Here is a 26,766-nt window from a genome sequence, read left to right as displayed (position 1 = left end):
GCTAGCCTCAGTTATTAGCTTTATAAATTGACATTTATCTGTTAGTGCACATGCAAAATAATTAATTGTCCTTTACAAAAGAGCTATAAACAGTACCTCAGTTAATTTACATTTCTTTCATGGTTTAGAATCGTTATCCCAAGTTCTGTAGTCACTGATGTGTGTGTATGTACTCACATACCCATGCATGTGTATATGCTCTGTATAAAAGATTTTAAAGCTGGACTGATAGTCAAAAGAAATTTGAGTATATGCGTTTTGTTTCTGTATAAAAAGATGTGTCCGTGTGCATATAAAGTTCTGTGGAATACTACAACACATTATTCTAATTTTTCCAAAGAAAGACTGTGTCTATGTGTGTGTGTGTGTGTTTGTGTGTGTGTTTTCAAAACCTTACTGATGATTGTTATTGCAATTTGGCTAGCTTCTTTACTTTTGCTTTATTTTCTTTTACTGAACCACAAAATGGATTTAGTTGTAAGATATCTGACCAAAAGGAGTATGTAAATAATGGTTTGTCACACTCATGGTGCACATAATTTTTGGGAAACCTATAAATGTGTATTTAAGTTCTTGAATTTTTAACTTAGTCATTTATGTAAATATATTTTTTATAGTTGATGGTGAGATGATTCCAGTAGAGACTATTGATGTAAAAATGCCTAAATTAACTGAAAAGTCAAATAAAATTATTTGATTTTGTGGCTAAAAAATTTTTTTTGCCTTGCATAGGATATTTAGTTGCAGCACCTTATTGGAAATGTCCCTAATCATATATAATTTCTTAAAGTATGGCAATATAAATAGTGTAGATAACAGTCTTTAGCTGTCAAAATAATCTTAAATACTTTTCTGAGGATAATGTTAACTCGTAAATTTTCTAACCAATATAATTTTAAAATATCTTAAACATTATTGAAACTTGTATTCATTTAATGTATCTATGTGTTGCAGAATTTCTTGTTTTGCTCACTGTTGATTTAAAAGAGGAAAATTTTTTAATCAAGGTAAACTAACATTTATCATCCCTTTGTAAGAGCCCAAATCATAGTTGGTGGTTTTAGTCCTTGGCTATATATTGGGTTCTAGATTTATGACTATTATAAGAACCTAGAGCATTTACAAGAGTTGTGATTTTTTTTTTCCCGCACTGCAGGCGTTAAATGCTTATGTAGCAACTAGCCTTTAAAGAATCAATTTAATTCTACAGCTCATCTTATTTCAGGATTATTTGTTATTTCATGTTAGATGGTGATGGTTTTGTTTGTTGGTAGAAGAAAGCATATTTATTTTAAAAAATGCTTAAGATTTAAGCTGCTGTTAAACAATAACAAAAAACTTGGAACGTTTAATATGGTGTTGCTTATATCCATCCAACACTATTCCTAACCCTGAATCTTATATTCTCAGTAAATAGTATAAAATGAGGGCATTCTAAGAATTTGACATAAGATGAAGATACTATATACAATATAAAAAAAGAACATTTACTCTCAATTGCAATAATAATAATAAAAAAAACCCAATTGCAATACAGGTCTTCAAATAGTTATATGGAAATATATGGCCTGTTCATGTGTGTTCGCTGTTGAGTGGACAAAAACTTACGGTCAACTGTGGTTAATATGGTAAGGAAATTCTCTTTGAATAAGATACAGAATTTCCGCATTATTTTTTTTTAATTTAACACATTAATCAAAATATATATAAAATAATCCTGGGCCCACTGGATTTCATAATCTTTTTGAAATGGCAATAATTGTATTAAGGTATGTATTTTCATTATGTGACACTTTCTTTTCTAAAGATTTTTGTTAAAATATTAAACATTTCATATATCATGAATAATTTCCATATACTTTGGATAGTCAACTTAGATTATTTTCATCTTTAAAAAATAGTAAGCATTGGAGAATTGTTATCCTTATTATTGGAGTATATCTAATGCCAGGTTTGGGCAGAATTTCATCTTCAGTGGAAGTTAAAGAGTTCACTGGTATAGGAGAAAAAAATTGTGCAGTAAGATTACCTATTGGGTTGTCTCTGCCTAAATTAACATGGGTTTTGCCAGCACCCGCCTAATAATAAGTCTTGCATGATAAGTGACTAGAAAAAATAGTTATGCTTTGTCGCATTTACAGTTTTAGTATTTGTAGGAAGGATTTTTTTTCACATTGAGTTGGTGTTTGTCTATTGAGCCATATGTGTAAGGTTTTTAAAAAGACACTAGAGGTAGATTGTTCTATTGAACCCTTTATGTAAAATTATCTCTAAGAGACTTTGCCAGGCTATAACATTTGCAATCTTAATGTTTTTGAGAAGTTTTTGTATGACTTCACTATTGACTTAAAGTTGTCGCATCTCAGTATCCTGGAACAAAAGTTGTGGAAGATTGGTATTTGTATACTTTGGAGAGGAATTTGAGATGTTAACCTATTTTGCCATCAGTTTTCAAGTGTACATGGTTGCATCAATTAATCATAGGAAATGCAAAAATAAATAATCTAGTCCCATTGGATTTTTTTATATGAATACTTACCTTTTCCTTTTTTTGTATATACAGTTGAGGTATTTAGGTAACCCCTAACCTTTTGCTTCAACAAAGAAGTACAGTATAAAAATATTACCACAGTTTTCATGTGAGCAGCTCTTGAGAGGAGGGAAAAAAACCCTCGAGATGAATATTGGTTGGAAAAAAAAAAGTTGTGATACAGAATTTCTCAACTCAGCCCCAGTGCAGTACTTGAGGACCACCAGTGTATAAAATTGAAAGCACATGAGTTTTGAAGCACTAGAAAAGGTTTGTAATTGATTAGTGCTGCTTGAAAGTATTGAAGTACAGTGAGTTTTGATTTGTGAATGGTTCTATTCAATAAGGATTAATTCTGTGTGTTTGATAAAATCTTAGTGCCTTCAGTGAGTTAGCTTTTCCCCCCTCTGCAGTTTATTTAACCATCAAATATTTCACTGTTCTGTTAACAAACTGGAACATTTCTATCTTACTGAATTTAGCTTTAGCATGACTGATTTAAACAAGTCAGACTATCAGTGATTAGCTTGAAGGGTGTAATTGAATAGATTAATTTTTGTTCTTTTAAAAGAGCTAAAATGTATCTTAATGTAATCATGTATATTTCATGCCCTCCTTGTGATTTAAAGACTTTCACGCCTTTCTTGTGATTTACACAGACTAACAAAATTTTTTCCCTGTTATTTCTTTTAAATCTTTGACATTTTAAAATATTTTTAAAATTTAAAAGTGAACAATTTTTCTTTAAAAATTAGGATTATTATAAATTAAAATATTTACAATACAAGTTTTTGGGAATTGTGTTGACATTGCTAGCTTTTAATATATGTAGAGTAGCCTTCTCATTATGTTCTTGACTTTTTAATTCTTTTCCCTGTTATTTTGGAATGTAGCACTCTTATTTTAGGAGCAAGTTAGGACACTTTATCACTAGTAAATCTTGACAGTATAAAGCTATTATTACTAATATGGACCACAACTATTGTTTCGGAAATCAGTGTTCACACATCATTTGCAGTCAATTACTACGGTCAGATACAAAGATTTTATGTAGAAATTTAATTAGTTAGATGATACCATTTCATAAATAAGTTCTTAATTGTAGAACTACATGAGTCACATCTATCATTTTCTATAGCTTTTGTTTATGATAAATAACATTTTGAGTAGCTCACAGATTTTGAAAATTATTGATTAATTCAAGGTAAATGGTATTCTGGAGGAGCAAGGACACAGATTTTATCTTTCTCATGTGCGCGCGCGCACACACACACACATGCACGCACTACACACTTCATTATATTTAAGGAGAGGCTGTCAGTCAACGGTATGCTTTGTCCCTCACCTAGGAAAAGCCTAAGCTTTCTTTTTAACTACTTCACAAAGCCGGGGCACGTGCTTTTGACATTTCATTGTTGATGGTTATAATCATCATATAAGAATTTAAAACCTGAAGTGAAGTTTTAGACTTCAAATAGATTATAGAATGGGAAAATGTTTGCAGTGTGATGATAACCTATACATAATGTCCCTTGCCCACCCTGTAATTAGGTTGGTCTGGGGGTTCATGTTAAGTTCTCTATCCAGGCTCTAAGGCACTGTGGTGGCAGAAGGGGGAGTGAAATCCGCCTTTCAGAAGAAAAAAGATTCCTTGCAATGTTTAGTCAAAAGTATGACAGGCAATTGAAGATGACCTTTATCTGCTCAGTTCACTATTATCCCTTGTGTAGAAACTTGATCAAATTTCAGAAATCTTAATGTAAAAATGGTTATTAAAATGTCAGGGAAATATAAGACACCTGATAGAAAATATAAGACCATTTTAACTTACTCTCTCTGTCAATAATAATAGCTTTACTTCTAGTGCTGGAGTATTCCCTGGAACTCGTGGTGCTCCCAATATAGTTAGAAAAGTGTATTTTTTTTTCTCTTTAATAGAGTAATATTGTTAAAAATTAACTGCTTGATATGCCTGTTTTGTTATCTCTCTATATGACAATGATTTTAACCATTTTTTTCCTCTCATCTCTTGGGTAATAAGACTAAAAATTCCCATGTATAAGCTGTAATTATAAGATGTAGTACAGTCTAGTTGTATTTATGTTCTGCTCTCTTAATATAGAAGTTTTTAGATTAATGCTTAAAACCCACCATTACATTTAAAAAATAATTTGTGATTATTGTATGCATTATAACTGAGGGGGTCCACTTATGGTTATTGAGGAGGTCACTACAATAATTTTACATTTTTTGTAATATACAAAGTACACTTCCTCGCTGTTTAAAAGAAACCCTTTTTCCCCCCTTCAGATTTAATTATTTCTCTTTGACCTAAACTAAGACTGATCCTCAAGTAGTAGCCAGTTAAAATGTGTGTGAAGTAGGAGGAGTAAAGGAAACCCCAATCATTAGTTGTAAGTTACAAAGCAATGTTAATATAGGTATACACAGCAAAAGGATTTATTTTAAAGGATGTAAGAAAATTTTAGAAACTTGCATTATAGTTGGAGCATGTTGGACATCATAAAGAAAATCTTGTAAGTGCTTAGATTTTTACTATAATACCATGGCAGCAGACAGATGTTAAAATAGTTTACATATCTGTATCAACACTAACTTGAAATTAGGTATTAAGGGATTATATTATGCATGTTTTAAAATCCAGCTTGATTTAATAGGTATGGCTCTTTTAAATCAAGCAGGGTATCCTTACGGAGCTTTATTTTTCATGAGACTAAATGGTATTCATTTTGGTAGGTCCAAGAATGTGATTAAAAGAATCTTAGACGTTTCAGTGTTTGTTATGTGTTTATAACAAGTTCTACAAATGGATAATAGTGTCTAGATGTAAAAATAAAATTATATAGGAAACACAATTGCATGTAATTTTTTAAAGACTTCTCTGAACTTTTTAATATTCTAGGCAACTGTAAAGATCTTTTAAAAATGGTTATTGTATACCTATAATTTTATTTCAGTTGAATATATGCTTCAGTTTTATAAAGCTGTTTAGAAATAGACTTGTGCAGATACCTTATAAAGCAGTTTAAAATTGTAAATAGATTTCTTTTAGTCGAGCTGGTTCAAATGTTAACTGTAGGCTTATTTCTGTTTTGCATGGTAGAGCATAATGTTGGGATAATTCTGTGGTCTGTTATTTTGTAAAATTGCTTCCTTTTTGAAGTTTGCTCAAATATTGGGAGCCGCCGGAGTCAATAATTTATAATACTTTGATTAACTTAGTGTCTAGTTTTATTCCAGTGAGGGTTAAAGACAATATTAAGCTGTTTCTTTTTACTGTTTTAGCATTCTCATTTCCATAACTCTAGAAGACATTTTGATTAATGCGAAGTAACTTATTTTTGAATATTTCAAGCCATTACTCTGAGAATTAGATAAGTGGCAGATGCCAAATGCAAATATGTATAGCAATTTCATCTTTTAGTATTTTAGTGCAACAATACAGCATTATTTTGATCTTTAATATACTGTTACCTTCAAGAGCTAGCACTTTATCTAAGACATATAGCTTTATGTTTAACAGGTTCATCTCTTATAGTATTTTAAAATATGATAACACTTACCCCAAAAGAAGTTTTGCTGACATGGTGTCACAGTGCTGAAGAGGCTGTTTGATGCCATAGTCCCTCCTTTTTTTTTTCAGATAGAACTTGTACCCTCTGTTGTAAATACTGCTTGTAGCCTTAAACTGAAAACACAAACCATACCCAAATCTTGTTTTAGTTTTACAGTATGCCTGGAGTACATAGACTTTCTATTTATTTTTTTCTGTCAAGAAATTATGTCGCTGGTAACATGTGAAAAGCAGGGAAACAAAACAAAAAGAGAATGAGCAAATATTTGAAGGCCCTACTATTACTGCATAGACTGTGGTTTGAGAGCACTCACTGACTCTGTTGGTCTCGGTGGCTGGTAGTGACCTGCGGAGATTAACCATTTAAAAACCAGAGACTTCTTGCTGTCCTCCTGGAGAAAGTTTGCACCGCACTTGTGGTTCTGTGGTTGTTTGTGAGGCGAATGAAGCATTCACACAATCCAAAAAAGCAAAAGCTTTAAAACTCCTTTTTTTTGCAAGCACTATTACTGGAGAGACAGAATCATGTGGTTTGTGACCTCACAGAACTCAAAGTAAAGTGGGACTGCCTACCACTGTGGCTTTTTCCCCCTTGCTCTTGCTCTCTTTCTCTCTCTCTCTCTCTGACAAAAGGCTTGTGGTAAGGCCCTTCCTGGCATCCAGAAGGATATAGCTTTTTAATTTTTGTGACTCATGAGGATTTGGATAGAATACAAATGCTGAAGGAGCCCAAACTCCTGTAAGGTTAAGCATCTGTAGAGCAGAACTCTGTTCTTTCCTTCCTACCACCCCACCCCCCCACCCGCCCCCTTTTTTTTTTGCCTCCTCCTTTTAGTTTATTATTGTGTCTGTGGAAGAGTGAGCAAAATTTGGCTCAAGTGGCTGTGCGAAATTCTGAACAACAGTGATGATTTACAATAATTTACATCTTTGGATTGTATCACATTCTGGGGTCTGCTTCATATTTGCTGGGTGGCTGGATTCCTTCTGTTTTTCTTTTTCTTAAACTTGTGAGTCTGTAACTCATTGTAAAAAAAAAAAAAGTTTACCTTTCTTAAGGTCTGGTTGTGAACTGCTTGCTGGGCTGGACTGTAATTGGCTGTCATGAAAGTGTTAGTCTGGAGATACCTTTACAAATATTAATTTATGTCTGTATAGCTTATGGATTATCAATATTAGATGGCAACGTCTCTACAATAAAGATTGACTGTAACATCACATATACTTTTACGTCACAACTAATTTGAGGGTTTTATAAAAATGAATGGCAAGAATTGTAAGATAGTTTATTGAATGAGTCTTAGTTTTCTTTATGCTTGTAGTACAATTATTATCTTTCAAGGAAATGCATTCATTTTGTAGAATTCTTCAGTTTATTTGGCGCCATTAACTTTAACAGAGTCTTTGATAGCAAATCTTATGCATTCATAAAGTAAAATACTTACATTATGACTTAGATTGTTCAGTGTTAGACTTTATATGCTCAGGATGGAGTGGGTTAAGAGAAGCTGAATTTTTTGTTTATAATGGAAGCTTTGAAATAAATTACAAAATGCTGTGTGTAGTGAGGAATAATGCACACAGACAGAGTATGTTAGTCGTCTCGATTTGCTAATTCTGATTCAGAAGAAAATTGGAAACATCTTTGGGAAACTATCTCCTTTTTTGCCCCTTTGGACATGTATGTATAGAACTCATTTTCTTATTAGGATGATTGTATATCATAGGCAGTGAAATTTATATTTATGAATAGGGCTTCCTGTTTTCATCAATTGAGAGCGAGGGGTATTTTTCAACAAAAATTATAAAGCCGAACATACCAATTTTCTAGGCATTTTTGCGATTTATCCACGCCACACTGAACTTGCGTGTGTTCAGTTGTTAGACTTCTTCCTAGTGTGATAGTAACTAGGAGTGGCGTGAAGTCAATGACTTGGAGAATGGGCGGAGACAGTGAGTTACAAAACATTTTTGGGGGTGTACAATGGGATAATAAGGGCTGGGGAAATACTCAGGAGGGTGTTAGAGCTAAAATACCCCTGCACGTGGTGTTCTTAGCACAGTTCATTATCTGCTATTGCTGTACAAATATGTCCATAAATTTCTTTACAAAAATTTTTGATTTGTCCAAAACATGCTGGGATGACACAGGAATTATTTTAATCTCTTTTTCAAATGTCCAGAGCTTTTTCATACATTTTAATGATTTCTTTTAAGCACATATTTATCCTGCTGATTTTGTGTATAATCAGGTTTTATATCGAGAAGCAACAATTTTCATTTAACACACTTATTCACGTAAAAGGGAGAAAATAAATTATTTGGGTATTCTATTTCATAAATAAGGTGCTGGTATGATCTATATATCTAATTAGTATCTAAAGTAAATAAAAGAAGGGTTTTGTTCATAATTTATGGAAGTTTAAACTCTTCTGCACATGTAATAGCAGAGTGAGGCAATTGAAAATTTTGGGTAACTGCTGTAGTTTGATAAGTAAATGATTTTCTTCCTTTAGGATAAGGTTTTTGTTTATGCATCAGGGTTCTCTGACATTCAGACAACCCCAACTTTTTGCTGAGTATTTTCTTCCTTATTTTCTTTTTGTCTTATGTATACTTTGGTCCATGAAAACTGGAGTAATTTTTAACATCAATGTGCCTTCTAATTACTTGTTCTCTTATTGCAGGTTACCCTCCTGCACAAAATCTTTGGGTCAGAATCATCACTCAATGCAGAAGAGTTTGGTAGATATTGTTTAATAGGTCCTTTCCTTTTGGTCTTGCGTGAGGCCGATCACAGCCTGGCAGGAGAAAGATAGCGAAATTATGTGTTTTAAAGTTTGCATATTTATTATCCACACATAATTTTTTTTTCCTAAATTGAAAATATATCTTTTTTTGTGGTAGAAATTTTAAAACAACACTGATAACTGGTACGCATTTGATAATTGACAGTTTGTTTCATTCAAAATAGCTTGTTACGTGTGATGAAGAGAGATTGATTCAGAAAAGCTAATGTGCAAATAAACCTCTTGATTATAGATTTGTATCCATGTTTGTAATCACAAATGAAAACCACAGGACTTTTTTTGTTTGTTTGTTTTTTAAGACCTTCACAACTTCATCCTGCTGGAGGTATGTTAGCATCTGCTATGTTTAAGTAAGCAGCAAGTTTAGGTCTACTGTGTAAATTATGTTCTTTAATGTTACGGAAATGAGATACAGCTTACTGCAAAAAGTCAAAAAGTTAGTGTCTTGCTTCCCCATTACTTTGTATTTAATAAACGTTGTCAGAATTGGTTGAAATTTTTAAGATACCAAAACGTTTACAAATAATACATTATAAACTGCTTTAAGTGCTACGTATGTCTTCATTGTTACCATTTGAATTTTTTTCCTGAACTAACGATAGTATTTTAATACACTACTTTTCCTTTACCAATATCGTTCTTGTTTCCGTGCTTTTTGTTTATCTGTTTTTAGGATTGTGTTAGAGTTCTATTTGTCACCAGTGTCTTTTTCTTTTAATTGAAAACAATAGGAGCAGAAGCCTTGATGTGGGAATTTTATAAACTATAGGAGTCTTAATTTGGCTTAATATGTTCTCACTGATTATGAGGTTTTCGCAAAAGTTTTTTAATTTATTGTTTCAATTTGGTATGTGACAGTTTATTTTTTATTTTTATTTTTGATATATAGCTGCTCAAACTTACATAGCATTTATTGGGCCTTATATTGATGCCTTGTAAATTTTTTATATTAGTAAAATAAGTATAGTTTTGTTAGTATTTTAAATTATGATTACAAGAGATTAATTCCATTTCCTTATTTTAGTGAGGTGTATGCCTGCATACAGAACTGCACACACGTGTGTGGTGGTGGTTGTGCGTAGGGCGATGCTTTGTAGCAATTTTTATGGGAGTATTTTTTGTTTCTATTTTAATTAAATTTATAAAATCCCAAAGCATCACCATTTCCTTGATTGTTTGAACCGTTTGACTTGGTTAATTGTTAATCTCAGTTTAAATGTGAGATTATGTGGAAATTGGATGCCAAAAGAGAAAGTACTAAACTAACTTTCTGTTCTCTCTCCCCCTTCACTGTACTTCGGCCTTTTTGTTTGTTTGTTTCTCTTTTCTCTGACTTTTTTATAAAGTCTCAAAGTAGATTCTTAAAATTCTAGTAAGGGATATTGACATTAATCCTTCTAATGAATACCTAGCAGGTTAGAAGCTCATAACATTCATTGCAACTTATTGTTACGTTCTGATATATTATACCTCATTTGTTAGGCGTGTGTGGGCATTGTGTTGGCTTCTGTCTACAAAGATTTTCTTTCTTTTAATTGTTTTCACTTGGTCCTTGAATCCTTCCTTTATGTTATTTTGCTTTAGCACGTTGCTTCATGTGTCATTAACACTTTAATTATGAGATTAGTTTTTGTTTCTTTTTTCTCTGACTGTACTTTGAAGTGCAGAGTGATCCATACTTGTTTAATATAGCCATATAAGTAATTTATGTTTCTTATAATTATTGGGACAATTCATCTTCTAATGCTGTCATTTCCGCAAGTAGGAAAAAAAAAGGCGAGAACTTGCAGAAAATATGGGAAACATGCTCGTATGACAGCTGAGGATGTGGCTAGGCTAAAGCAGGAAACTACTACCCACAATGCAATGTTACATACACTACCACTTAATAAAATTTATATCAAACATGCTACTGACAAAACCAAAGAAAAATAATATCCCAACTATGCTAGTTAATGATACTAAATATATCTAGGGAAAAGTGAAACTAATCTTTTTAGAACTTTTGTACTTACAGAATATAGTAAATGAAACTGGGACATCATAGCACGTTGGAGCTCAGCCGAAACTTTGTCACAGAGTTTGTGCTATGGGACTTGGTTGTAGGGGAAACTGTCTCATAATGAAAACGTTTTTGGGTATTAACTTCTGGAAAAGGAACAAAAGGACACCACTCTCTTTTTCAGTTACGTTGTTTCGGTATTAAGTGGGGTTAGTCATCTAGTAGGAAAAATAAATGTCGAGATATTCATTGTGATTATCTAAATCTTTTACATAGCCAGGTGTAGTATTTCTTTACATTTTTTTTTTTTAAAGTTGTCTTTTATTGCCAGGTTTGGGGGAGAGGAGGCTTGAATTGTCCTCTGAGGCATATTTCTTTTCAAAGTAATTGATTTTCTTGCTCTTTCTACATATGTTAACTTACCTAATCAGTTCGTGTGCTTTACTATAGAGAGGCTAGTCTAAAGCAAAAATGTGAACTGCTTTTGTAATGTGGTTGAAAAAAATACTAGGGCATCTTCTAAAAAAATCAGGTTTCAATATATTTAGAGTTTCTGTTTATAAATCTTTATTTACTGTGCTCTTAACTGTCAGACTTCAGTAATTTTGATGAACTTAGTACCTTAGCAATTTAAATGAATTTATAACTTTTGAGGTTTAAATAAGCAGACATAATGGAGTTTTTGAATTGATAAATAATGCATAGAAATTTTATCAGAGGAAGAATAGAAAAGACTGTAAGTTAGTGTTGCTTGTGAAAGATCCCCTCTGAATGTTCCGATATGTAAATTATGAATGTTTTATTTCAAAACTGCCATGGTATTTGCTATCTCATACTTCAACATGAATATTATTGTCAGTTTCTCTATTAAGGATGATTTGCTTAATTGTTTGAGATATTTCCTCCTTTAGTTAGAGAATGCTTATCAATAACAGCTGCAGCGCCGTGGCTGTTCTCCACGGACTCCCGGTGGTCTGTGGGACGGCGTTCTTCAGCTTTGACAGGTGAGACAGAGGCTCTCCAGTGCCCCTGCTTTTGGATGAACCTAGCTGTGGTCGGAGAAAGTGCATCTTGCCAGAATATATGGGTGAGACCACACACAGCCTTTAAAATAGTTATTGTAGGCTTATTTTTAGGAAATACATGTCTTGACAGTTCTTTTATTTGCATGCCAGTTTCATTGCTGTGTATAGATTTTTCATTGGTTTCAGTAAAGGCAGTTGCAGATTTAGTTCTCTATTGGTTAAGCCTGTGTATCCTTTACACTGGAAACTACTCTGAGTTCAGCCATAATTAACAATATAGAAAATATATTGAAAATGAAACACTAGAATACTGATCTTTTTGTTTTTATAAATCCGACAGTATTCCTGTTGGAAATCTCAATTTCTCAGACATCTTAGCAGTGAAAAATTGGTCCAATTTGAAGTTTAAGATTAAAGAAGTTAGGAGAAAATATTATGAGATGATTAAAACTTTATTCAATTTAGAAAACTATAAAATTGCCTATACCTTTTAAAAAGAGTATTTTCAGTCTTTTAAAACTGGCTTTTTTACAGTGTCTAATAGAGAACACTCCTTAGAATTAAAAAAAATGTTGATTATGTTCATTTTTATAAAATGATATATTTGGATAATTATTTATGATTCTTATTAAGGTATTAGTGATAATAATGTTAAAGGCCTTGAGTTCTGGCAGGTAGTTAGTCACAAGACTTTTCACTTGGTTATTAGTGAATGTTGCTTAGTTATATATTTATAATAAATTTTAACTGGTGACCAATGTGGTTTCTTTGTAGAGTTTCATTGTGAAAGTAGAATCTACGTATAATTTTAAATCCAATTTTTCCCTCACTGTTATCGCAATACCCTTCCATTGCCGAATGGTTTTGGCAGGAAAGTCCTAGGGAAATTGTGTTTCTATAGCTTTTCCAGAGAACAAATTTATGGAAAGAAGAGAGAACATAATACACACAAGTAGATGGTTTAAAGAAAGGTTTGGTTCTTTGCCTCTCGAGAAATTGGCCACCTATGTGAATCTTGATAGATGCTAGATTGAAAAAAAGCTACAAAAGTCATTTTTAGGATATTTGAGGAAACTTGAATATTCACTAGAAATTGGTGATACTATGGAATATTTATTAAATTAACCAGTAGCCATTGATTCTGGCTCATAACAACTCCATGTATGTGAGAGTAAAACTGCCCTGTAGGGTTTTCAGTGGCAGATTTTTTGGAAGTAGATCTTTAGGTCTTTCTCCTGAGCCACCTCTGGGTGGACTCAAACCTCCAACCTTTTGGTTAGCAGTCAAGCATATTAACAGTTTGTACTTCTCAGGGACTTACTGAGGTGTAGTATCGATATTATGCTTATTTGGGAAGGTATCCTTATTCTTAAAGGAGATTCATGATGAATTATTTAGGAATGAAGTAAGCTGAAGTCAGTTAACATAGTTTCAAATAATTTGCAAAAAAACAAAAAAGGTCTGTAGGAAAAACAAATATAACAAAGTGTTAAGAATTGGTGAATTTAGGTGAAGGATGTACAGATGTTCATTTTACTGTTCTTTCAAGTTAAGCAATGAATTCTGAAAGATAAAGCGTTTCTGTGGATTCGAATCAAATCAGTATTTGGAAAAATTCATGTATGAATGATAAATTCTAAAAAATGAATGCATATGAGTATCTTGGCCTTTACATAGAAGTTTGATTTTTATTTTATAGCTTTATTTTTTTAATTTAAATATTATTCACAGTAAAACATAACTAATTCTTACAAATTTATGGATGACATATATAAATTGAGGCACCCTGGTGGTACAGTGATTAAACTGCTTGGCTGATAACCAAAAGGTTGGTGGTTCGAACCCACCAGCCGCTTCATGGGAGAAAGATGTGGCGGTCTGCTTCTGTAAAGATTTATAGCCTTGGAAATCCTATGGGGCAGTTCTGCTCTATCCTATAGGATCACTATGAGTTGGAATCAACTTGACAACAGTGGGTTTGGTTTTGGTTATATATAAATTGGAGGTGATAAATATTATTGAAAATACTTTTAAAATTTCAAGTTTGCATTATAATAACTTAGGCTAGCCCAATAAGCTAGAGATTTTTAGAGAATCCAGCTTCCAAAGTATATAAAAATGCCTTAAAATTTTTGTTTGCATTGACTAACAACAATTGTGGGCGTGGCACAGAATGGGGCGGTGTTTCGTTGCGTTTTATATGGGGTCACTATGAGTTGGAACTGACTCGACAGCACCCAACAACAGCAACAGCAACAAAAACAAATACTTACAACTTGTAAATGTACTCATTCAAGAAGTATCTTAATGAGAAGCCAGCATTTGTCTATGTAAGCTATTAATTCTGAATTTTTGTTATACTAGTTAATACCCTACCTGGAATTGGTATGCTTTTCCTGTAAAGGACCAGATAGTAAATATTTTCAGTTTGCAGGCCAGTGGGTCTCCATTGTAACTACTCAACTCTGCCATTGTAGTCTGAAAGCAGCAATAGACAGCAAGTAAATGAATGGGTATGGCTGTGTTCCAATAAAATGTTATTTACTAAAACAATTTGCAGAACTTTGTGGCGCAGTAGATATCCTCTTATCTTCTTCTATAGAACAGGCAAGAATGCTTTGAAATAATTACCCGGTTTCTTAGTTACATATTAGAATGGAATTCTTTTCTTAAGCTATTTACAAAGTCATTTTTATAGTTTATTATTATGTGAAAGATCTGTCTGTGTTGCTTCTGTTGACTTGAATAGTGCAACTTCATCTTGATCATGTGTTAGGTTGTGTTTAGTTTTACGAGGTACTCCAGAATCCTTTGGAAATAGATGGAATCCAAATAAATATTCTTGATCATAATTCATCTTTGGATTATCATAATCTTGGTTATAATCCATCTTGAAATTATCATAAATCTCAATATTTAATTTAGTAATTTATTACTGATAAGAAAGATGCTAAGATTTCTCTACCCCTCATACACAGAAATGTTTCATCTTTCAGAATGCTTGGGTATTAAACCCAGTGAAATCATAATAGTGATTTTGATTAGCTATTTGACGTCTTTTTTGTCCATATTTGAATTTTGAGTAGAAAAGGAATTATTTTTGTTATTAATCTCCAAAAACATTCATTGTATCCACCATTAGACATAATATACAAAGTAGTTTTCTGAGAATTCCTCTATAATAGGTAGCCTTTGAGTATTGGTTATTTGATGGTGATGATGATTAAAAAAACTGAGCAGAAAAAGTAACCATCTTTATGTATTTTCATTGCTAAAGATAAATGAATCCATCTTTTGATCTGAAGTTCAAACCTTTAGTGTATTATTATTTAAGGTTTTAAATAAATGAAGTAAATATAAATGACATGGTTTTAAACAAAAGCTTTACAGTTTTATTGTATATTTTATCTGTGATCATTTTTTAAGCAATTCCAGTTATTACAAATATAACTAAGGAGCAGACAGTTAAAAAATAATTATTTAATCTCATATAACATAATCATGAAGAAGAAGTCTTCCTATATTCTTCCTTCTATCCTCTAAGCTCTGGTCTCATCTGTGATAAAGTTCTAACATTATTTCCACAGCCTGTATCCTTATTTAGTTATAAAATAAACACATAAACTATTGTAAATAGTAAGAAAGCCTTTCTGAGTGGAAGAAACAGGAAAAAATTAATATACAGAAACTGAAAAAAAAAAAAATCCAGCATCATTTAGTGTGAGGGTAGGCTGTCCTATCTATCTTAACAGATTTTTAAAGTATCACTGTGTGGCAGCAATTTAATAAACTTTAATTAACTAGTAGTAAGGAGGAACAGGTTGTTAAACATACTTTGAAAAGGAAATATTTGATATTATGTAAGGTTCCTGGGTGGCACAAATAGTTTGTACTCAACTGTTAACCTAAAGGTTGGTGGTTTGAACCCACTCATCGGCACCACGGAAGAAAGGCCAGGAAGATTTTTATCCAATATTAATAAATAAAAAAAAAAGAAATTTTTGGAACTTGAAGTTAAAATGTTCACTTAGTAGAAAAGTTAACTTCTTAGGAATAAAAACTTGCCTAATAATAAATTCTTGAATATAATCTTATACATTTTGCTTTGTGTTGCCGGTATTTTAAATCTTAAGGCATCTTGTCCTTTTTAGCTATAAATCCAATTTTTAAAAAGGACTGAGAATCCTAAACATTGCATATTTCTGAAAGAACTTTCATATCTGGTATATATTGCAGCTTTGCTATGTAGTTATCATATACTGCATACAGTCTTCATAAAGTTTGTTACCAAAAGTGTCAAAAAGAACCTTTTTAAACAGTAATTTTATGTATAGCAGTATTGCTTGAAATACTGGATCTCAGAAGTTCGTTATCATTCATTCATTTCAAAAGCATTTGTTGAACACCTAGTATGTAGTGGGCTCTGTGTTAGTGCTGGGACTACAGAGTTGAGTAAAACAGTTTACAAGTCACATGAATGCACACTGAAGGACCTACAAGCACATAAGGAAGAAGATTAATGAGTACAATATTGTGTGTTAAATATTTGACCAAAGTATGAGTATGGCATTAGGGAAGAGTAGAAAAGGGTAGTTTAAATCCAGCTTGAACGTTCCATGAAAGTTACTCAGAACTGGTGAAACTTAGTAAATTTGAAAGACTGGTAGTAAGGACTCAGGACACTGGAAGAAGGGCAGGACGAGGGAATTGCAGAGAGGGGAAATATATGTACAGACATAGCACGAAAAAACATTCAACATTTTGAGAATCAAAGCCATTTTGAAGATAGCTGGGGCAGAGCCTGGAGAAGTCTGGAGAGGTAAGTAGGAACTAGTAATCATGAAGGAGGACCTTCCTTTCTTGTTAAACACTAGATAGATTGAACTTAGTCTTAAACTAAGGGGAACTGTTACTGTCTTTCAGCTTGTGGTACCATGGTGGCTTGTGTATTGCTATGATGCTGGAGGCTATGCCACTGGTATTTCAAATACCTTTCACCTGTGGTGGACAGGTTTCAGTGGAGCTTTCAGACTAAGACAGACTAGGAGGAACGGTCTGGTGATCTACTTTGGAAAATTAGTCAATGAAGGAAGGAAATACAGCCAGAATGCTCCTTAGAATTGATGATGAGACTTTGTTTTACTTACTTGGGACATGTTGTCAGGAAATACAGCAGATACTAGCAAAGGACATCATGCTTGGTAAAGTACAGGGTCAGTGAAACTAAGGGAAACCCTCTATGGGATGGATTGACACAGTAGCTGCAAAAATGTGCTCAAACATAGCAACAATTGTGAGGATGGTACAGGACCAGGCAGTGTTTCATTCTTTTATACAGACGTTCACCATGACTCGGAGCTGACTCCACAGTAACTAACAAGTGACATGAGGTGACGTGGTTTAGAATGATCTGCCTGATAGCCAGTATGTATTGGAGGGGAATGGAGGCCTTTTTAGTGAAAAGTGCTGATGGCCTGTGTTTGAAGGCCTGAATGAACAAAAATGGTAGAAAGAAATGGAATTCTGAAAACCATGAATAGAAGTCAGCAGTTTATGTGACATGCAATTCTATTTACAAAAAATGAATTTGCAGAAAGAACACTTTGTTAAACGTTATTAGAATAGATTCACATAACTGAATCTTGGTGAAGGCATTTGTGAAAGCTTTTGTTACTTATTGAGAAGTTCTAAACATGACAAATCATGTACATTTTTCTATCTCTAATAGCACCGATAAGTCATAAAGTTCAGTAGGTAGCGAGTGTAAACAATAAATATGGCAGTTATATTAGAGCTGGTATGAAAAGACCATGATGGTTTTTAGGGTTATTTGTAAATACAGGTGGTAAGATGAAATGAGTTCCAGTAATGCAAAAACTGTCGTTTTATATTTATAGATATTATTTCAAACAATGCATATACCTAGTATTTTAGCTGTAGAGGTATCTAAGAGCCATAGTTATCCACACTGTTTTCCAGACTTTATGCTTCTAGATAAATAATGCTTCCATATTTCTTGGACTTTTCTTTAAAAAGTAAGCAGAAAGCAAATAAACACAAAAACATGGGACGGAGGGAGGGAAGGAAGCCTATCCACCAGTGATTCCTGTTGAAACCTGTGTTCAGAGGCTAAAAAAGATAAAGGCAATGGATTTAGTAAAAATGGAATTGGTGCTGCCTTTTTTTTTTGGCTCAGTGTTCTTTAGTAGGGTTTCTGTAATCAGTTATTTCTAAAAACAAAGTTTTGAGTCTGTTGATTTCTTCTGCTTTTTGTGTTATTTTAGGGCACAAGTCAACTTTAATACTTAGTATATTATAGACATGAATATTTTGTACCCTCTTAATTACTAAAATAAAATTGCCCACTATACTAAATTGTTTTTCAAAATTGGAGCTCTTTTCGACATTGTTTAATGAGATGGAAAAACAAATCACCAACTTCATGTGGAAGGGAACGAGGCCCCAGATAAACAAGGCATTACTGAAAAAGAAGAATAAAGTGGGAGGTTTTACTACCTGATTTCAGAATCTGTTATACCACCACAGTAGTCAGAACAACCTGGTACTGGTACAACAACAGATGCATGGACCAATGGAACAGAAGTGAGAATCCAGACATAAATCCATCCACATATGAGCCGTTGATATTTGACAAAGGCCCCAAAACAGTTAAATGGGGGAAAGACAGTCTTTTTAACAAATGGTGCTGGCATAACTGGATATCCATCTGCAAAAAAATGAAACAAGACCCATACCTCACTCCATGTACATAAACGAGCTGAAAATGAATCAAAGACCTAAATATAAAATCTAAAACGATAAAGATCATGGAAGAAAAAATAGGGACAACCTCAGGAGCCGTAACATATGGCATAAACAGTATTCAAAACATTATTAAGAATGCAGAAGAAAAACTAGATAACTGGGCGCTCCTAAAAATCAAACACCTATGCTCATCCAAAGACTTCACCAAGAGTAAAAAGACTACCTAAGACTGGGAAAAAGTTTTTAGCTATGACATTTCTGATCAGCACCTGATCTCTAAAATCTACACGATACTACAAAAAGACAAATAACCCAATTGAAAAAATGGGCAAAAGATATGAATAGACACTTCGCTAAAGAAGAGATTCAGGTAGCTAACATATATGAGGAAATGTTCATGATCATTAGCCATTAGAGAAATGCAGATCAAAAGTACAATGAGATTTCATCTCACTCCAACAAGGCTGGTATTAATCCAAAAAAAAAAAACCACAAAAAAATAAATGTTGGAGCATCTGTGGAGAGATTGGAACACTTCTACACTGCTAGTGGGAATGTCAAAGGATACAACCACTTTGGAAATCTATTTGGGGCTTCCTTAAAAAGCTAGAAATAGACCTACCATACGATCCAGCAGTCCCACTCCTTGGAATATACCCTAGAGAAATAAGAGCCTTCACACGAACAGATATATGCACACCCATGTTTATTGCGGCCCTGTTTGCAATAGCAAAAAGATGGAAGCAACCAAGGTGCCCATCAACGGATGAATGGATAAATAAATTATGGTATATTCACACAGTGGAATACTACGCATCGATAAAGAACAGTGAGGAACCTGTGAAACATTTTATAACATGGAGGAACCTGGAAGGCATTATGCTGAGTGAAATGAGTCAGTTGCAAAAGGACAAATATTGTATAAGACCACTATTATAAGAACTTGAGAAACAGTTTAAACTGAGAAGGAAACATTCTTTTGTGGTTATGAGAGGGGAGGGAGGAAGGGTGGGAGAGGGGCATTCACTAATTAGATAGTAGATAGGAACTACTTTAGGTGAAGGGAAACACAGCACGCAGTACAGGGGAGGTCAGCACAACTGGACTAAACCAAAAGCAAAGAAGTTTCCTGAGTAAACTGAATGCTTTGAAGGCCAGCGTAGCAGGGGCAGGGGTTTGGGGACCATGGTTTCAGGGGACATCTAAGTCAATTGGCATAATAAAATCTATTAAGAAAACATTCTGCATCCCACTTTGAGGAGTGGCATCTGGGGTCTTAAACACTAGCAAGCAGCCGTCTAAGGTGCATCAATTGGTCTCAACCCACCTGGATCAAAGGAGAATGAAGAACACCAAGGACAAAAGGTGATTATGAGCCCAAGAGACAGAAAGGGCCACATGAACCAGAGACTACATCATCCTGAGACCAGAAGAACTAGATGGTGCCCAGCTACAACCGATGACTGCCCTGACAGGGAACACAACAGAGAACCCCTGAGGGAGCAGGAGAGCAGTGGGATGCAGAACCCATATTCTCATAAGACCATACTTAATGGTCTGACTGAGACTAGAAGGACACCAGTGGTCATAGCCCCCAGACCTTCTGTTGGCCCAGGACAGGAACCATTCCCGAAGCCAGCTCTTCAGACATGAATTGGACTGGACAATGGGTTGGAGAGGGATGCTGGTGAGGAGAGAGCTTCTTGGATCAGGTGGACACTTGAGACTATGTTGACATCTTCTGCCTGGAGGGAAGATGAGAGGGTGGAGGGGGTTAGAAGCTGGCGAAATGGACACGAAAAGAGAGTAGAGAGAGAGAGCGGGCTGTCTCATTAGGGGGAGAGTAATTGGGAGTGTGTAACAAGGTGTATATGGGTTTGTGTGAGAGACTGACTTGATTTGTAAACTTTCAGTTAAAACACAATAAAAATTATTAAAAAAAAAATAGATGACTTTAATTTGGATGGATGGGTAGAGAGGTCACGTTTACCGGTAACATTTTCCTATAGAAAGCAGTTTAAAATTTTTAAAAAATTTATTCTGAGTGAAAAGTAACAAATAGATATTGGTATTTATGCATTTACCCAAACCCAGTAAGTGGGTAAAAATAATATACATCATTTTTCCATTTACAGAGGACCCACTTAGGAGAGTGAGTCTATCATAAACTCCTGATCTGTGGTACACTGATTGTCACCCACCTGCCATCTGCCAAAATATTTAAGCAGTGTTGCAATATATGTGTAGTCAAATCCACTTGAATAAAGGTCATTGAAAAATAGAGAGTTCAAAATATAGTCTGTACTTTGGTTTCTTTTTAGTTATGTTGAAACAAAATACACTTTAACTCAAATGTTTTATTGACTTCCTCCTAGGTGCTAAATACCAGTAATATAAAGATTGATATACCCAGCTGATGTCTGCTTTTCTGCACATGACAGTTTAAAGAGGAAACACAATAGTAAACATTATTGCAATTTAAGAGCTATGATAGGACTTTGAGGGGGACAAATGAGAGAGAGAAACCACTTCTCCAGGTGATGTGACATGAATTAGGCATCTGTCAGGTAGGGGAACTGATGGCAAATGTTATCTCAGGTGTAGCTGAAGGAAGGAACCTGGCCTTCACCCTCTCTGCAACAAAACAAAACCAAAAACAACCAACCAGACAAACACCTGAAATCGAAAAATGAGAAGGAGAAAAAAAGAAAGGGATAACAATAGCAGGGGGAAGAAAGTTACCATTATGCTTTAATAGGTTGAAATCCATGCAGAGTTAGAGTGGAAAAGAGCGTAACTTGTGAGGCGAGGAGATACAAAGTCAGGAGAATGTTTCAAGTTCCATTTGTACTTGCTGTGTGACATTAGAGAAGTCACTCAGTTTTCTTAAGCCTCAGTTTCCTCTTCATAGTAAATGCTGTTGGTGCCCCACCTAGATCCTTTTTACCTGAATGGTGTACCTACCTTTTCCTCACCTGTTGAGTTGGTGATTAACACCTGTCAGTTGTAGTCTTCTCCACCAAGCCACCTTGCCCAGAGATGACTGTTATGCTTCCAGTTCCCCCCGGGGGTAGGTGGGTAACCTGCAGTAGTAACTGAATGATATGGGTGTAAGGGCCTGGCCTTGTCTCAAGACAACTTTCTGGTGCCATTCAAACTCCAGAGCTCACTCTGGGATCAGGTTGACCTGGAGTCTTAAGCAGAAGCCATGCTTTGTTGCTGTATCCTCTTCCTTGAACTTTTCATTTAAGAGCACCTCCTCAGTCACTTGCAAAGGAAGTCTCATCTTAGACTCTGCCTCTCAGAAACCAAACCTAAGACCCTTTTTTCAGTTTTTAAAATTGTTATAAAATACAACATACAATTTACCATCTTAACCATTTTAAAGTGTATAGTGAAGTGGCAGTGAATATGTTGTACAGCTATCACCACTCTTTAGTTCCAGAACTTTTTCATCACCCCAAAAGGAAACCTCATATCCAGTAAGTCGTCACTCCCCAATCCTCCTTCTCTTCAGCCCCTGGCACCACTGGTCTTTCTGTCTCTATGGATTTACCTATTCTGGATATTTCACATGAATGGAATCATACAATATGTGGACTTTTGTGTCTAGTTTCTTTTATTTAAGAGTAATGTTTTCAAGGTTCATCCAGGTTGTAGCACATATCAGTACTTCATTTCTTTTTTAAGGCCGAGTAACATTTCATTGTATGTATATCACATTTTGTATATCCATTCATCACTTTAGTAGACCTTAGGTTGTTTCTACCTGTTTTAGTTATCTAGTACCACGGTAACAGAAATACCACAGATGAGTGGCTTTAACGAACAGAAATTTATCCTCTCAGAGTTCAGGAGTCCAGAAGTCTGGATTCAGGGTCCCAGCACTAGGAGAAGTCTCTCTCTGTTGGCTCTAGAGGAGGGTCCTCGTCTCTTTAGCTTCTGCTCCTGGGTGATCTTCATGTGGTTTATCTCTCTTCCCCCATCTCTGCTTTTCTCACTTGCTTGTTTAATCTCTTTTATGTATCAAAAGAGATTGACTAAAATATACCTGTACTAATTCTGCCTCATTAACATGACAAAGACAGCCTATTCTCAAATGTGGTTATAACCACAGGCATAGAGGTTAGGATTTATAACACCTATTTTTGGGGAACACAATTCAATCCATAATACCAGCTTTTTGCTGTTGTGAATGGTGCTGCTCTGAACATTTGTGTACAAGTTTCTGTTTGAACACCTGTTTTCAATTCTTTTGGCTACATACCTAGGAGTGGAATTGCTAGGTCATATGGTAATTCTATGCTTAGCTTATTGAGGAACTGCCAAACTGTTTTCCACAGTGACTGTACCATTTTACAGTCCCACCAGCAATGTATAAGGTTCCAATTTCTCCTCATCTTTGCCAACGCTTGTTATTTTCCGATATTTTGATGATGGCTCTCCAAGAAGCTGTGGACATTTCTCTTTAAAATTGAACTAACATTCATCCTAAGATTATTCTAATGATCAAATAACTTGACAGACGTAACATTTGGCATATTACAAAGCACTCTACTGGCATATTACAAAGTACTCTACTGATGCAATTACTTTTTGTGTTGTGATGTATGTTTTGAACTGAAATTGGGTTTAAATTATAAGTCTGGTTTATTTTACTTTCTTTAAGACTTGCATTGAAAGAAAACTAGGAAATCAATTACCTTATAACACAGGGCAGGCTAATGGAACTCTACAGTGTTAAGCTTTGGTCATCCTTTTTTGTATTTAAAAGGATGGTATTCCTGATTACAGTTTTAGTGTAAGAAGAGACCGTTGAAGAAACTGTTTCATTTTCAGTGTCTGTGTTTATCATTCAAAGGGCCGCTTTGGTCAGAAACTGCCATATGTATTTAAAAAGCCAAACCTGTTGCTGTTGAGTCAATTCTGATGCATAGTGACCCTATAGGACAGAGTAGAACTGCCCCATGGGGTTTCCAAGGAGTGGGTGGTGGATTCAAACTGCCAACCTTTTGGTTAGCAGCGTAGCTCTTAACCACTATGCCACTAGGGTTCTGCCATATGTATTAGTATATTATTATTGTTATATCCTAATTTAGAAAAATAATAACATATTGGACAATATGAAGAACATAAAAATCACTTAATTTTTTTTGTAGAGATAAACATTTTAAAACTAGTCTTTTTTCTTTGCATATATATTTGAAATGTACATATTTGTACACATATATGATTTTGTTAATTTTTCATTTAACATAACTTGTGTTTCCTAAATATATTTAGAATTTCTATAGCATTATTTAGTGACTGTATAGTATTCCTTTTGGGGATATTATAGCATTTTCGTATTGACGTTTTTTCTCTAATTTTATGTGACACATTTTTTTGTGTATCTGAATTTAAAGCCTTTTTTGTATTTTGAATCTTCAAATATTTTAAGATTTTCTTTGTTTCAGTGGCTACCTATTCTGTAGCCTGTTTTTTTATTTAAAATACTCATTACTTTAATATTCTCGTTTCATATAGTTCTTCTAAGTATTTTTATTTTGATGCTTTTTAAACTTTGCACTTCCGTGGTTTTATGGATTTATGGATTAAAATGTTTTATCTTTTCCAAGTGTCAGTTTTCCTCTCTGATAAACAATTAAAAAATTTTTGATATGAAAGCAAACAGGCATATATTGTGAGGTGAAAGTCAAGTTAATAGGACATATAAAGGTAATACTGGAAATTTGAAAGAAATTGCATACATACTGGGGGTGCTTTGGTGGAGAGGTTTGAGAAGTGCTGGTTTAGTTTGCCATATGTAATGTTGGCAGATTTCCCCATTCAGTTCATAGAGTAACGATTACTTCGGTAACCTTCGGTCATTTATCTTATTCGAGTAGACCCCGTAGCTATGTATGTTTTCCAGGGTATTGTTTTGAACTTTAAAGTTACTTGTCATTAAGAGTTAGATGACATTTTAATAAATATTCTTATTAGACACATCTTTGAAGACTTTCCTGATTTTTGTGAATGATTTTTTTTTGATATGTTACAGGTGGCTCAAGGCACAGATGTCTGGAAATTAACTGAAACATCTTCAGTTCACCTCTTGATTTTCTACTATTTTTTTCAGTAATTACATTAAAAATAAATTTAAAATACTTTTAGTTTTTTATTATAAAACTAATGATGCACATTACTGAAACATGGAAAAAAAAACCTCTTAATGGCACCATCATTCTTCTAGTCATCAGATTTGCAGTTCTGTTCTGTGACTTGTCTGTGTTAGTCAATTCCTGTCACTTCTTTGTTTCCGTATATTCTTTCTTTCCCTTCTGTTTTTCCATCTTAGCTTATACCCTGACCTCATCACTCCTTGGCTTATGAATTATGACCTGACTTCCTTACTGCCTCCAAATTTATCCACTCCAGTAATTTTTTCTACTACATTAATCTTTCTAAACCTCTTATACAGCTTTTTTTGAGTTAAATGATTGTTTTAAGTATAAGTCCTTGACATTTTTTCCCACACTTGTTCCTTGCTGTCTTTCTTCTGTCTCTTTGGTCCTGTTCATTCCTCTGCATGCAGTCTCCAATTTCTGAAGCCCTAGTCATCCATCAAGTTATCACAAGTCTACCTTTTCATAAAACTTTCTAGTTTAGCCTTATGGAAAAGAGAGGAACCTAGGAGTGAGAACAACAAGAGCTGGTAGAAAGGTACCAGCTTTGGAGCTTGTCATAACTACATCTAGCCCTGGCTCTGCAAATAATCAACCTGTAACCTGAAGCAAGTTATTCGACCTCTGTGATCTGTTTCTTCATCTTTGAATTGGACATAGTAATAGTTTTTGGTTATTATGAGCATTAAATGAGATGAGTTTTGTAAAGTACCTGTCGTGGATTGAATTGTGTCCTTCCAAAATATCTGTCAACTTGGCTAGGTCATGATTCCCAGTATTGTATGATTTTCTGCCATTTTGTCATTTGATGAAATTTCCCTATGTGTTGTAAATCCTATCACTGTGATGTAATGAGGTGGATTAGTGGCAGTTACACTGATGAAATCTACAAGATTAGATAGTGTCTTTAGCCAATCTTTTGAGATATAAAAGAGAGAAGCAAGCAAAGAGATGTGGGGACCTCATACTACCAAGAATGAAGCACTGGGAGCAGAGTGTGTCCTTTGGACCCAGCGTTCCTGTGTGGAGACGCTCCTAATCCAGGGTAAGATTGATGAGATGTACCTTCCTCCAGAGCTGACAGAGAGAGAAAGCTTTCCCCTGGAGCTGACGCCCTAGCCTACTGGTCTGTGAGAAAATAACCTTCTCTTTGTTAAAAAAAATTTTTTTTTTTTTGTTAAAGCCATCTACTTGTGGTATTTCTGTTGTAGCAGCACTAGATGACTAAGACAATTTGGTACCAGGAGTGGGGTTCTGCTCTAACAGATACCTCAATGGGGAAGAGGTTTTGAAACTGAACGGATAGAGAAGCAGTAGTGGCAGAGGATGGAAGCAGCCAGAGAAGCAGCAGCAACAGAAAACTGGCAGCAGTGGGGAATCTGCAGCAGTAGAACCAGAAGACCACTACGAGACAGTGCTGGAGCCGACCCACTGAGTGAGAGAGAGCTGGAGGCTTCCTGGCAGAGCAAGGTGCCTCCAGGCACTTAGTGGTGGAGCTGCGGAGCTCTGGAACACTTTTCCACGCAGACATGAGGCCCAAGGAGGCGGAGATGCCGAGGAACCAGGAAGCAGAAGCTGAAGAGACAAGGAACACAAGAAGCTGGGCTGTCTCAGTCTCAAAACGTACTGCCACAACCTCTGGGGTTTCAAAGGGTGGAGCCATGGCCTCTGCTTTTCCTAAGGGTGGAGTTGCCACTCAGATGGACTAGGAGAATGGTACGCCTAAAGCTGAGGGAGCAGAGTTGCTGTCCCAGTGGGTGTAGAAGGCGGAGCTGAAGTCCAGGCTTGAGGGGCCTCCACTCAGAATCCACAGAGTGTGGCCAATACCTAGAGGACAGGCCATCATGTGAATTGTCTCAGAGAACAGAGGAT

At 34.8% G+C, this 26,766-nt stretch overlaps 2 protein-coding genes across 6 annotated transcripts in view; one reads left to right on the top strand and one right to left on the bottom strand.

The window, feature by feature from the left end:
- The window catches only part of RUNX2 (RUNX family transcription factor 2), a 232,520-nt gene extending 226,333 nt beyond the window's left edge, over window positions 1–6,187 (bottom strand). Inside the window, exon 1 of one of the 2 annotated variants that reach the window (XM_049893435.1) lies at window positions 6,115–6,187. In XM_049893435.1, coding sequence (XP_049749392.1) covers window positions 6,115–6,172 — 58 coding nt within the window. In that variant the 5' untranslated portion in view covers window positions 6,173–6,187. The remainder of the gene's footprint in view (window positions 1–6,114) is intronic. The other variant, XM_049893415.1, reaches the window with a different exon arrangement.
- SUPT3H (SPT3 homolog, SAGA and STAGA complex component) overlaps window positions 1–26,766 on the top strand; it is a 538,271-nt gene that overhangs the window by 41,730 nt on the left and 469,775 nt on the right. The gene's annotated exons all lie outside the window — the stretch shown is intronic.

The sequence above is a fragment of the Elephas maximus genome, chromosome 1 (assembly GCF_024166365.1).
Source record: "Elephas maximus indicus isolate mEleMax1 chromosome 1, mEleMax1 primary haplotype, whole genome shotgun sequence".
Classification (NCBI taxonomy): domain Eukaryota; kingdom Metazoa; phylum Chordata; class Mammalia; order Proboscidea; family Elephantidae; genus Elephas; species Elephas maximus.
The sequence above is the reverse complement of the archived record's forward strand: the minus strand, read 5'-3'. Positions and strand labels throughout refer to the sequence as shown.